The 14,500-nt window shown below is 47.0% G+C and overlaps 1 protein-coding gene across 1 annotated transcript in view; it reads right to left on the reverse strand.

Moving 5' to 3' along the window:
- The window catches only part of TOP6BL (TOP6B like initiator of meiotic double strand breaks), a 43,212-nt gene that overhangs the window by 24,629 nt on the left and 4,083 nt on the right, over window positions 1-14,500 (reverse strand). The window contains exons 2-6 of the mRNA XM_075939261.2: window positions 8,990-9,131; window positions 8,848-8,901; window positions 5,429-5,538; window positions 4,201-4,284; window positions 2,635-2,690 (exon numbers count right to left, since the gene is read on the reverse strand). Of these exons, the coding sequence (XP_075795376.2) occupies window positions 2,635-2,690; window positions 4,201-4,284; window positions 5,429-5,538; window positions 8,848-8,901; window positions 8,990-9,131 (446 nt within the window). The remainder of the gene's footprint in view (window positions 1-2,634; window positions 2,691-4,200; window positions 4,285-5,428; window positions 5,539-8,847; window positions 8,902-8,989; window positions 9,132-14,500) is intronic.

Consider the following 14,500-nt stretch of genomic DNA (forward strand, 5'->3'; position numbering starts at 1 on the left):
TAGACATACCCTAAGGGCTTATGCCAATTTCTGACTATAGGAAATCAGACTAGAGACTAGGCCTAGCTTATATTCAAAATTTAGGTCAACATTGCTACATCATTCAGGGGTGCAAAAATATCTATTGCCCTGAGCAATGCAGCTATGACAAAATGATGTAAACTCAGTCAATAGAAGAATGCTTCAGTTGACCTGGCTAGTATTACTCTGGTGGTAGTGTTCCTTCAGCAATTGATAACCCCCTTCCATTGGTATAGGTTAGTGTTTCTCAACCTTTTTTTTTTTTAATATAAAATACCCCTTTACAAAAAATTAAAATTATAAATACCCCCAGTACCTGCAGTTTTCAGACACACAATTTTTTTCCCCACCATTGTAACACATTTATTTAAACAACTTAATCATAGCCGGGCAGGCGATGAAATTTTTGGGTGTAAAAACTACAAAAATAATAAAGCGCTATGAAACTTAAAACAAAAATTCAGTTTTCTCCAAATTTCACTTGTGTTGACATACCCCCCAGACTTCTCTCAAGTACCCCGAAGGCAGTGGTCCCCAACCTTTTTAACCACAAGATCACTTTTTCAATTTAAGTGCAATGTAAGATCTACCTCAAACCCAGATACTTTTGCCCCACTTCCTTCCCGCCTCTTCTTCGAGGCCTCGCCTCTGCTCCACCCCTTCTCCAAGGCCTCACCCTGCTCACTCCATCTCCCTTCCTTCCCCATCCTCACTCACTTTAACCAGGCTGCGGTAGGGAGTTGGGGTACAGGCTGTGGTCTTGAGACAAGGGGTTTGGAGTGTGGGAGGGGCTCTGGGCTTAGCCCAGGGTGGGGGATTGAGGTCCAGGAGGATATCATGGTGCAAGCTCTGGGATGGAGTTTGAGTGTGGGGGGACTCACATCTGGGGCAGGAGATTGGGTGTAGGAGAAGGTTCAGGGCTAGGACAGTATCAGGAAGCAGGCTCTGGCTGGACACTGTTTAACTGAGATGCCTTCTGGATGGTGGAGCAGTGGGAGTTAACGCAGGCTTATCCTGCCCTGGCCCTGCAGCACTCCTGAAAGCAGCTGGCACATACAGCAGTAGCTCCATGGCGCCATGTGCTGCCCTCATCCACAGGCACCGAGCCCACAGCTTGTACTGGCCACAGTTTCCCGTTATTGATCAATGGAAGCCGTAGGGAATGGTGTCTGCAGGCAAGGGCAGCCTGTGGAGACCCCCAGCTTTGCCTTTCTCAGGGGCTGCAGGGACATGCCAGCCACCTGCAGGAGCAGCAATTAGTATAGGGATCTTACTCCATCCATGACAGGTTAGGCATTTTAGAACTCACTACTCAAATAATTAAATTTAAGTATAAGAAAGAAATGAAAATTATGAAATGCCAGACCAGTCAAAAACTAAAAATAACCCACTTTGCAAGCAGTAAAAGAAGTAACAACAACCCCCCATGTACGTGTTGAGTCGGGAGATGAGAGTGATGGACAGTGTGTGTTTGTGAGAATAACAGAGACACACGGGCTGTGTCTACACTGGCATGAATTTCCGGAACTGCTTAAAACGGAATACTATTCCGTTTTCAGTTTTTCCGGAAAAGGAGTGTCTACGTTGGCAGGCTGCTTTTCCGGAAAAGCCCTTTTTCCGGAAAAGCGTCTGTGGCCAATGTAGACACGCTTTTCCGGAAAAGAGCCCCGATCGCCATTTTCGCGATCGGGGCTTTTTTCCGGAAAAGACTACTGGGCTGTCTACACTTGCCCTTTTCCAGAACAGTGTTCCGAAATAAGGACTTATGCCCGAGCGGGAGCAGAATAGTTTTTCCGGAATAGCGGCTGATTTTGTACAGTAGAGCGTCGTTGCTTTTCCAGAAATTCAAGGGCCAGTGTAGACAGCTCGCAGCTTATTCCGGAAAAGCAGCTGATTTTCCGGAATAAGTGGCCCAGTGTAGACACAGCCAGGGTGTGTGAGAGTGACAGAGATTTGCATTGCCAAGCTCTGTCTCTTCCATTCTCTGCATGGAGAGAGGATACAGAAGTGGGGGGAGGAGGGACAACCTGACATCAACACCCCCTCTTCTCCCTCCCACACCCTGCATAGGAAGCATAAGACTCCCAGGGGGGCAGAGGGCAGGAGCAGCATGACAGTGGGTGGAGAGGCAACTGTGTGCCAGTGCTTGATAGCTTCCTGGCCAAACCAGTCAGGATCACCTGTCAGAGGCTCTAAGATCTACTGGTTGATCCTGATCTACTGGTTGGTGACCACTGCCTTAAGGGTACTCGTACCACTGGTTGAGAAACACTATGGTACGGTAGTTAAGCTATTATAGTTCTCATAGTATAGATACAGCCCAGCTATTTGGGAGCAGATTGTGCCTTATGGGCTTACTGTGGGGTCCTTGCATCTTCCTCTAAATGTTGACTTGCGTGTCCTGCCCACATGCAGTCAATATAGATAGATCTTCCTCAGAAGCACTGGGCACTTAGAACCAGGATACTGGACAAGATGGACCTGAGGTGTGATCCTGTCTGAAAATGCCTATGTTCCTATGAGTGCTGTCCTGTGTGAAGAGCCTGGGTAGTATCATCTCGTAAATAACACCACCACCTGTCATACAAGCATTCCAATCACTTGCTTACTCACCAGTACGTCTCTGCAGACATAATGCCATTCATGTTCACGCAGTAATGGAATCTGATCTGCAAATCAACAAGGTATCAGGAGACTCAGCACATAAGGCTGAGCATTGCACAGACCCCAGCCAACAGGGGCCCCTCTGGGATGGCTTCTGCACAGACTGCAACAGAGATCAGAGCCCCCATTGTGCTGGGTGCCACACAGACCCTGAGGCTGTGTCTAGACTGCAGGGTTTTTTCGAAAAAACTTCACCTGCGTCTAGACTACTTAAATCGAAAGAACGCAGCTTTTCTTTCGACGGTGGTACTCCTCATTTCACGAGGAATAACGCCTTTTTTCAAAAGAGCTCTTTCGAAAAAAGGCGCTATATAATGCAAACTGTGCTTTTTCGAAAGAGAGCATCCAGACTGCCTGGGTGCTCTCTTTCGAAAAAGTGGCTTGCTTTTTCGAAAGTACTGGTTGTAGTCTAGACGCTCTTTTTCGAAAGAGGCTTGCAGTCTAGACATAGCCCGACTGAAATTAGAGAGCCCTGTTGTGCTGCTCACTGTTCTGCCCACTCACCTGACTGGCATGCTAAGCACAGGCAAGGCTGAATGCTCCCAAGCTATGTGAACTTCAGCAATACAAATAAGCCTACCTAGGGGAGCAAAGGTATTTCTCAGGCATCTCTGCTGCTCTGTGTGGGCACATGGAACCCTGCAAGTCTTTGACCAGCTCTAAGTAGGATCAAGCAGCCTATCACATGACCTCCATTTCCCATCGTCTTCTCGTAGCCAGGCCCCATGAGAAGTTTGACTGCTACAGCCTTTTGGCAGTAGGAATAGAATCTTCGAGGTCAAGAAACCATGGTTCACTTCCTGCTTGCAAATCACAAAGCAGAGGATTCAATTCCTGCTGCTGCCAGCCCATCAGGGTAAGGGCAAGAGAGGAAAACTAAGGACAGGGTTGGTGCCAGTCACAGAAACTATCATAGACACCTGTGCAAAAGCGAGAAATCTGGCACAGAGGCCCCTGGATAAGTTGCAGTACTGTTATCTGGAAAAAGTTAAGGCCACAGATGGGGATAATGATGGACTATAAAACAAGAGCTTGTAGGAGGAGTTATCCTGACTGAGTAATGAACAACTAAACTAGCTGAAATGACAAAGCCAAGGGGCACTGCCCAATAGTTATGCACTGGGGCAAATTCATTGTGGGAATAATTGTGTGGGAGCTGCTGGAGTTATGCCAGGGAATGTAAATTGGCTCAGGGATTACACATATGCTGCAAGGAGTAATTAAAACAGGCCCTGATTGTCAGGAGTGGAGAGAAAGAAGCTTTAAACCCCATTTGTACTCCCTGTACTCTGAGGCTGTGCAGCCCAGCCCCTGGAAGTTAGAGTAACCCTGGGGCTGCTCTTCTTCCTGGAATACCCATTGTATTATGTGATCCAGTCATATCTCCACTATCCAGGGGTGGAGATGGGCCAAGGGTGAGCCCTCATGCCAGCAAGGGAGCCTTTTGCACAGAGAGGCCTTCCCCTACAGCAGCACAAAGGGATCTTAGCGACACTGCAAACCAGGTGGCGTTACCTTTGGGTGCACCATGCTGGTCTTGTGTATGAACTGTTTTACTGCCAGACAGTCCATCATCAGAACCCCAGGTCTTTCATGGAGCTGAGGATAAAATAAAGAAGATGCTTTTCCATGCCTTAAAACACAGCTGCAACTTTGCTGCTTGGAAAGTCACTGCAAAACCGCTAGGGACAGAAATGGGAGCATCTCACAGGACAACAGAAATAAGAGGGACATCATCATTGACAAGCACAATAAGCTTCCTAACTAATAACGGGGCTCAATTCTCTCCAGATCTGACCTCTGTGGGACCAGGCCAGCACTGAGTCCCATAATCAGCTCCCTAATTCAGAGCCAACCCAGCCTTACCCTAGCATCAGAACCACTAAGAGACAGATCTAACATATACCAGTCAGCAAAATGATCACCTCCATGGTGTCTCTGGCCTGCCCCTGATACCAGGGTTGGCTTGGTTAATGCTGACAGAGTTTTAGCCAGAATCCAGCCACTTAAATGGAACAAAGAGACTGGATCAGCGACTAGACTCTCACCCTTAGTCTTGAATTCAATGTCTTCAAGGGGAGCCAAGGCTGCACTAGAAAGAACCATGTACATGTGGGTCAGTGTTCTCAGACAGGTGCCTGAAGTCAGGCACTCATGGCCTGATTTGTATGCACCCCCAATTCCCACCAGTGACAGCAAAGGCTGTGAACGCCAAATGCCACAGGAAATCAATCCACTCTATATTTAGGGACCTAAATAAATGGCCTAGATTCCAGAACAGCTGTGCTCCAGTGCCTTCTGACTCTGCAGCTTTTGGTTGTTGGGTATATTGTAGGGGACTCAGTTTCCTTCCTAACTCCACTGTCACACAGACATCTGCCAGAGAGTATCTGTTCTAGAAAGTGGTTATTTGTCCTGTGGTAACACTTTGAGGACCCAACTGAGATCAGAGGCCCATTGCTCTGGGCACTAATGAGAACCTCAACTGAAATTGTTGTTGGGGTCTGTGATCTCCAGCCTGATGGGGACCTCAGTCTTGGTTGAGGTCTGCAGATATAAATACTTGGCTGGTCTTTAATCTCTGGGGGTCCAATCCTGCAGGGTGTGGAGTGCTACCAACTTCTACTAGAATAAAGCCAAGAGTATTTAGTGTCTCCCAGGAGGTGTCCTGGCAATGTCAAGCCCCAAGTTGGGCACCATGTGATACTTGGAAATGACTTAGAGAAATATGACCAAGTCAAACCTTGAAGGTGAGCTGAAGTGAGGCAGAATCCAGGAGTTCGTGGCTACATCCACCTTCCATCAGAGGCCTGGTCCAGGGCACAGAGAGCTCAGCCAGCATCCCGTCCATTTCTGCACAAGGCAGAGATTCTGGGTCATATGTGCCGGAACGATCTAGTTAAATCTGATACTCCATGCTACTGAAACCAATTAAAAGCACCGGGTCCCATTGAAGCAGAGTGGTGCTTTAGTGAATAGGACATGAATCAGGACTCCTGGGTTCTATTCCCAGTAGTTACTGTGTTCCTGTGTGATCTTGGGCAAGTCCTTGTCCCTCTCAGTGCTTCTGTTTCCTCTCACACTCTGTGTCCTCTGAGCCTATGAACTCTTTGGGGCAGGGTATCTGTCTTCCACTAGGTGTCTGTGCAGCATCCAGGCCTATGGGACCCCATTATACTGGGGAGTGCCACAGACACACAATGACAGTCCTTACCTGGAAGAACTTGTAAGATAGCTTGACACATGGCAGAAGAGGACACAAAGACATTGAGAAAACTGACTTGCCCAGGGTCATGCTGCAAGCTGGTAACAGAACCCAGGTCTCCTGATGCCCAATCTTGTGCCCTATGAACACTGAGATCTCACCGACAGTCACTTTAGCTTCAGAGCACAAGCCAACTTCTACCCATAGATCACCACACAAAAATGGGTTACCAGAACATATCAAAGGGTTACGGGCAGCGCACCATCTAATTTTTTCATTCCACGTGCAGAATGAATTTTGTTAAACATAAGAACACTAATGCATGTGCAGATGTGCACCACCAGTAGAAATACATGCTGCCAGCTGTAGGCACTCTGCTAATCAGCTGGACAGCATTTGAATCTCTCCTGGGTGGCCACTTAAGTGCTCAGCTTACAGGGAGCACTGGTTATGAAGCTAGCTGGGCTTAGCTCCCCATGCTAGGCTTTGCATCTTGATGCACAAAATTACGGCACTGCTCAGATCAGCCCAGCCATTGCTATTTCATAAATTGGCTGGGCCAAATTTTAGTGAGTGGCACTGTAATGCCAGGTTGCAATGCCATTCACACCAATTTGGGTTGGCCAGATGGGAGGCCAGGACAAATCTGAATAGCGCTGTGACCCTGGAGGTTGAAAAGCCCATAGAAGGAAGCCAAATTTAGCCAATCCCGTAAGTCAGAACCTGGGAGAAAGCAACTGATGTCTTGTTCTCTGGCAAGTCCCAGCCCCACTGTGAAGTCCCACCCTGGGTAGGGGCTATACCTCATCTTTCTTACTCCCTGTTCTGCCCATCAGCCCAGGCCCCTAATGTACTTCTTCCATGCTGCTGGACAACTCTTCATGTGTCCTATCACTCATTCTGGCTCCCAGAAGTGTCCCCTCTAAGGTGTGTGCCTGCATGGACATGAACCAAGAATTTGAAGCCCGCCCACCCCCTCAGCAGAGCTCCACAGTGGCTGCTCAGTTGCTCCAGGGCAGGCTGTGGGGCAGGCGGCTGCCCTGCCCCAGGAGCAGTAGGACAGCCATCACATGGACCTGGCCCTAGCTTCAGGCCTTCCCCAGGGCTGGAGCCATGGGTCACATGGTAGGTGGCAGCTGCTGCAGCAGCCCCAGCTGGGGCCAGAGCCGTGTGGTGGAGGGCACCAGGGGCTGCTCTGGCGACTGGAGCTGACTGGGGCTGCATGGTAGGGGGCCTCATGGGGGTGCCAGGACCTTGGCAGCCTTCTCTCTGTGCCCAGCTCACTGTGGAACGAGATGTAGCGGTAGTTCGGAATAGGAAGCCTAGTCCGAACTACCTAGTTCGAGCCCCGTGTAGCCGCGCTGCACGGGGTTCGAACCAGCGGGGTTTTAAAAATGGCGGCTCCCCGCTTATGCAAATGAAGCCCGGGAAATTCAAATCCCGGGCTTCATTTGCAAGTGCGGTATGCCTACATTACCCTCCTAGTTCGAACTAGGAGGGTAGTGTAGACATACCCATAGAGGGTTTTGTTCCATTGTTCCAAGAGCTGTCCCATAATCCCTCTACTTTGAATTTTCTGTTGTTTGGCAATCTTTTGTATACCAGTGGAGCAGCAACATTCAACCTTAATCTGGATTTGAACTTTCACGTTCTCTGATAACCTAATATTTGGTGGGAGAGGGTGTTTTGGTTAGTTAGTTGAGTCTGTTTTTTTAGTGCATACAGTAGTGGATTGCGCTGTGATATTTTACACATCTCTGAAATGTGAGGCATTCCAGTTCTAAAGTCTCATTATGTAATGTTCTGGCCATGATCTTACCATTTGTGTGCTAAGGAGAGAAATCCCATATATAGTACATCTTAATGCTATATTAATGAGGGCTTTTTAGTGGAGGGTGGGAACAGATATTTGTAAATCAATCTTCAATCTCCTGTTAAAATTCTGTTCTCTGGAAAGAGTGAAGAATTTAGAACGTTTTCCTTCACTCACTGATTTCCCCCCCACTCGATTTTTTTCATTAATCTCTCTTATGCACGCTCATTGCATGACTATTTTGAACTCCTTCATATTTTAAAAAACTGCAGCCCACATTTATAAAAAAGCACATCCCCTTCCCCCCCTCCCCGAAATTCCTGCATACAGGCCTGTAATGACTTCCCGACTGCTCCCTGGGCAGGCCACATGAGCAGCTGCCCAAAGCTGGAGCCAGGCTGAGGTGTGACTGCTCCTGGGGCTGGAGCCCCCGCATCTCTCTTTTCCCCCTCCCACATCTCTCTTTTGCCCCTCAGAGGCCCCTTCCCCCCCAACGCTCTGTCCCCCCTCATCCCCACATCACTACCTGACCGCTAGCACCTCACTCCCTGCAAACCCAGGGACTGGCAGCAGATTCCCTCTGCCCCATGAGGAGCAGTCTGGGCAGTCCTGAAAGCAGCGCTCTCTGGGGGAGGGGCATGTCTTACCTTCTCCCCATGAGGTGGTGGGGAGCTACCTGGGAGAGTCTCATGACCTTATTGTTGGCGCACAAGACAAAACTCACTCTGCTCATGGATGGAAAATCTTAGCGAGAACACTAACTCCCAGCCACCCTGATCTTCCCTCAATGTATCCCCAGCCTATTCTTCCCCTATATTCCCAACCCTTTTACCCCTTCATTCTATGCTTAGGCTCCCCAAAACCACAAACTTCTTCCTCACTACACCCACAGGCTTCCCCAGTTCACCTCCAGGCCCCCAAATTCACTACACTCTCTTCCTCTACAGCAAGAAAGAGGTTAACTCCCACTGAGGCTCTGGAATTAGCCAAACAAGATCCAATGGCTGGCAGTTTCAGTGAGCAGAACACAAAATAGAAAGGAGGCTCAATCTCACAGGGAGGAGGCTCAATCTTTTGAATAGCTTCCTCAGGATCCATCAGGGATCTATGGAAACAGATTTTAGGGTTTTGGAGGTTTTTTTACCTTTCCAGATCTGATCATTTGGGATTTTAGAGCAAAAACTTCCTGCTGCAGCAACTGTGGGAATAAAATATAAGACAGGTGTTAAACCCAAAGGAACAACACAAGACACAGCAGAGTCCTCATTACATTTCACTCTACTCACTAGTGGTGATGCACTGGAGCTGGCTTACACCATATGTAGAATCACTGAGATTAATGGAAACCAGCATTATCCCTTCCAGGGCTAATCCTTTCATTTGCCTTTCTTTCTCACTCTTAAAGCGAATGATGAGATATTCTAAAATCTGAAATGGTAGGAACAGTGAGAAAGTGAGCAGCTCCACCTAGGAATGCACACACATAGGAACTGACCCAAGAAGTGCAGCTTGTTTCTGAAAAGCAGAAAACCCAAAATGCTCATCGAGGTGCACAATCAGAGCTGATGAGCATAGGGACACAGGGGTGGCACAATGTGGGGTATTGAAAACTGTTAACGTTATTTGTAATCAATCACTTTAAACTTTTAGGAGGTTTCCTGATCATGCTTCTAGACAAGGGACTCTGTAGGGAAACCTATGATCTTGGTTAGTGCAGATTGAGTACATTCTGCACAAAGCCTGCAGCAAGACAGGATGAGTCAGGCCTCTCCATTAGGCTGCAGCCTGCTTTGTCTGTCCCTGCATTTGTGATCTGTCCTGAACTCCAGGAACTGGAATAGAGTGATGCAACCTTCCAGCCCTTCCAGTAAGAGTATTTATGGTTTTGTTTAACTGACTTCCTTGAGTGGAGCATAACATCACAAAGCTCCTGGGTCACCGAATCCAGTCCCCTGCTATCACAGGCAACTCTGTCCCAGAATCTCAGCTATAAGTTTCTCATGCTCCATGTTAGAACTAAGCCCCATAAGGCTGTTCCACATTCTCCTCTGCTGGTTAGAAACTTTCTTCTCTTTTCCAGCCCACATTGATTCTTGCCCGGTTTATCTCTATTTTGTTCTTGTTCCAGTGCCTTCCTTGAGCTTCAGCAGCTCTTCTACCTTCCTAGATTTCCTCCCCACAATGTATTCAGAGACAATGTGCTCAGATCCCCTCCTAACTTTGTTTTGCCAGGCTAAGCAAGATCAGTTCTTAAGTTTCCTCTTGTAAGACAAGGTTCTTCATCCCTCTGATCAGCCATGCAGAGTTGAGTGATCTTTGCTATTTGTCTTACTGTAGCACCTCCAGTGGACAGCAGAGCCCAGTTGTGCTAGGCACTGTACAAACACATACTAAGTCTGTCCACACTAACACCTTGCAGCTCTGTAAACTTTCTGGCTCAGGGGAGTGAAAAATCATACACATACCTCAAACGCAGCAAGTTACAGTGCTCTAAAGCACCAATATGAACCACGCTACAGTTCTGAGAGCTGTGCTTCCCAGCACTGTTAGCCTCTTCCCCCGCAGAGGTGGTTTACATAGAGTGCTGGGACAGCTCTCTCCCAGTGCTCATATCGTGACCACATTTCAGTTTAAAGGTTCTGTCTGCACACAAATTTGCCCGGATTTAATTCTCTTGGTCTAGTTAAAGCATTACAACTTGCTCATTTTGGATGCAGCCAGCCAAGGATAAATGTGTTTAGACAAAGATAGCTCACAAAGGGAATAAGCTATAACAAGATAAGGCACCTTTATCCCAATATAACTGCATCATAGTGGCTAGAGGATGTCTTAGCATGACTATACTGGCAAAAAATCCCATCCCTAACCAACATAATTACACTGATACAATAACCGTATGTATAGAGCAGGTCCCAAGAGATCAGTCTAAATGCACACTGTATGGGAAGGGAAACAGGGACACCAAGAAGGCAAGGAACTTGCCCAAGGTCAGTGACAGAGCTGGAAAAAGAACCCAGGACTCCTAACTCCCAGTTCCCCTTGCCGGGACCCACTAGCTCAGTGGTGAACTATCTGTGGTCCTGCAGGTGCATGCGGCCCATCAGGGCAATCTGATTGCCGGCCACAAGACATTTTGCTGACATTGACCATTTGCTGGCACCACCTCTGCAACTCCCAGTGGCCAAAGTTCACTCTTCCCAACCAATGGGAGTTGTGAGGGCAGCACTTGCAGGTGAGATGGGTCACAAGGATGTGCTGACTGCTGCTTCCCACAGCTCCCAGTGACACAGAATAATGTCTGTGGCCAGACAACATCAGCAAAATGTATTGCAAACCACAATCAGATTATCCTGATGGGGTAGCCCATCATTGCACTAAATCCTCTTACCCTTCCAGAGTCAGAAACAAAACCCAGAAACACTGATTCCCAGTCTTCCTCTCTGACCATTAGACTCTTCTCATAACTGGGAGAGAACCCAGTAGTCCTAGTTGCCATCTGTCTATGCCCTAGCTAGACGACCATACAGCTTTCTGCTACTGACTCTCAACACTGTATTCCTTCACTGCACATCTCGACTTTGATGCTAGATCCAAGGTTGTAAACCCCTTGGGTCACAGTCTGAGCCAGGCATTGCCTGTGGCACTACAGTCCAATGCTGCATGCCCATAATCCTACAAATAGGCTGGGAAATCAGATACACACCAGTCCACAGGGCTAGGAAGGAGAGAAAGGCCTTATTGACAAACAAAAGTTCTTTGTCTCACAATAATTACACTGGGGGGGGAGGGGGGAAATCCAGGCAAAACTTGCTCTCTTCCCCTGCTCCCCACCCGACTCTACTGCTGCATAATCCCATGCAGGAGGATAGAAAATGGATTAAGATCTCTTGTGGCAGGTCCCCCCTCTGCCAGTGTCACAAACAATCTCCCTCTTTGGGAAGATGCCAAAGCCAGCAGGAGGTTGCAAAACACCCATCTTTATTCGACTGGATGTGCTGTATTAACCTGTTGGCAACTGGATCAGCCTGAAAAGGCCAGTTCATGAGCCTTTAAACGTGAAAGGATGTAGTATTTGAATTATGGGCTGCCATGCAGTGTTATGGTTTCACACCCCTAGCCTGGGAGTTTGTGGAGGTGTTGGGAGGAAGGCACTGTGCTGGAATAATACTATGGCAGAGTTCATGTGGTCATGGTGTCTCAGTGTCCACCCACCGCATTGGGAGGAGCTGGTACTGCCTATCTTTGGTTCAGTCTCTGTTGGTTAACTTTATGAGGCCACAGTTTTATAACCTCCTCCACCCTCACTGAGTCTTCTTCCCTTCCAATAACCTTGTAGAGTTCTAGTCTCAACGCAATATTCCTACTGATGTCAATGGAGCCAGAGAAAGAGATGAAGGCAGGTGTTAATCCATGCAGAGAAGTGGGAAGGCAACTTTACAACCACTTATCTGCTGACATCTTCTAGGCCAGGGTTTCTCAAGCTTCATTGCACTGGGCCCCTCTTCTGACAATAAAAATAGCAAATGACCACAAGAGGGGGGCCAAAGCCCAAGCCTACCCAAGCCCCACCATTCTGGGGATTGGGGGCAAAGCTGAAGCACAAGAGATTCAGCTCCAGGCAGGGAGTCTGTAACCTGAGTCTCTCCACCCAGGGCTGAAACTCTTAGGCATTAGCTTTATCCCAGGCAGTAGGTCTTGGCTTTGGCCCCAAAGCCTGAACAAGTATAATGGCTGCTCACTGTGGGGACCTGACCCACAGTTTGAGAACTACTGTTCTAGGCCTTACTTAGGGTAAAGGACTGGAAATTCAGAAAGGGAGCTCTGCTCAGAAAGGAGGAAGACAGATGGCAGCTGTTTCATTAGAGCCCTCAGGATGGGCATGAAATAAACAGTGGTCACGTGCATATAGACACCATCATGATCAGACCCAGATGTTCAGCTGAAAAAGTGGAGGCTCCATGGAACTAGCTTAGCTGGCTCTGACCAGGCTATTCCAGTTGCTGCTTGAGGCATGAGTGCACACATATGCTGAGCCAGTGCAGTGCTCACATATCTCTAGGCTGATGGCACACAGATCCATAGACCAGAGGGTAAGCCCAGCACAAGCAGCCTACTGCTACTGCCCACCTCCATCATAGTATCTGAACCATTAACAGCTTTAAACTTCCCCCAGCCTTTGGAGGCAGGAAGATATCCTTCCCATTTTACAGAGGGAGAAGTAAGACACAAAGGTCTTGCACAAGGTTACATATGGCATCCATAGCTAAGCCAGGAATTGAACCCAGACCTAAACCACCATACGAATGACTGAAACAACAAGTAGTCTTGTAGCACCTTAGGGTACATCTAGACTGTGGGGTTTTTCCAGGATACATCCTGGAAAAACTCTGCCGCATCCAAGGAATGCATTTGCTCTTCCGATTTTTTTGCAGAAGTACAAATGCGCTCTTTTGGGGAGCCCTTTATACCTTGTTCTACAAGGAATAAGGGCTCCTCCGAAAGAGGAGGCTTTTCCGCCATTTGGCCCCATCTAAACAGGATCAAATGGTGGAAAAGCCTCTTCTGGAAAAGCAATAGGAAAAAGCTACGCAAATTGCAGAACGCAATTTGCATAGCTTTTTCCGAAAAAAGGCTATAGCATAGACCTAGCCTTAGAGACTAACAAAAATACTATATATAGCAGGGGTCAGCAACCTTTTCAAACCAAAGAACCAAACTACATCAAAATTCAGAACAAGTGATCAACAAAGAGTTGTATAAGAATGCCCATTTGCATGACTGAAAATATATAACTTAATATTATTGATAATTGACATGATGATTAATAATAGCATAAATGAAACATACTCACAGACTTTATTTAATGGGACTTCTGCTGCTGCATCTTCTCACACATTACTTTGATATTTACATCATAACTGGCTAGATTCAGGTTCATGCGCACATCCAAGCTACATGAGTAATCATGCATTTTTTAAATTTTGAATTTTTCATATTAATTTAAAAAGTCGCATGTATTTTGGGAATGACCAAAGAGCCATATTTGGTTCCATAGAGTGTGTCTACACAGCAAAGTTATTTTGGAATAATGGCCATTATTCCAAAATAACTATGTGAGAGCCTACACAGCAATTCCATTATTTTAAAATAATTTCGAAATAACGGAAAGCTTATTCAAATGTCTGTAAACCTCATTCTACAAAGAACAACACCTATTCCAAAAGAGCTATTTTGAAATAAGGTGCGTATAGACACTCCACTTCTGTTATTTTGAAATAGCCCTTCACCAGGGCCATTCTAAGTTATTCCTCCTGGGGCTCTAAATCGAGATAGCACGTCTACATTAGGGAAGCCTGCCTCAGACTAATTTTGAGGCTTACCTGCAGTGTGGATGTACTATTTTGAAATAAGCTATTTCGAAATAACTATTCCAGAATAGCTTATTCTGAAATAACTATGCAGTGTAGACATAGCCATACTGAGCCATATTTGGCTTGAGAGCCACAGGTTGCAAACACCTGATATACAGTATCATGAGCTTTCATGGGAAAACCCACTTCCACAGATGAGTGAGGAAGTGGATTTTGCCCACAAAAGCTCATGATACCATATATATATGTATATATTTTGTTAGTCTCTAAGATGCTACACTACTACTCATTTTTTCAAGTTACAGACTAAGACAAACACCCCGCTGATACTATTTACTGAACGTTTTTCCTAGCTTCAGAGACACTCCCTCTGTTATGTGCAACCAACTCCATATGACACTTTTAGGTTCCACAGTAGTATTTTTT

Source organism: Pelodiscus sinensis, chromosome 11, assembly GCF_052426305.1.
Source record: "Pelodiscus sinensis isolate ZL-2025 chromosome 11, ASM5242630v1, whole genome shotgun sequence".
NCBI classification, from domain to species: Eukaryota; Metazoa; Chordata; order Testudines; family Trionychidae; genus Pelodiscus; species Pelodiscus sinensis.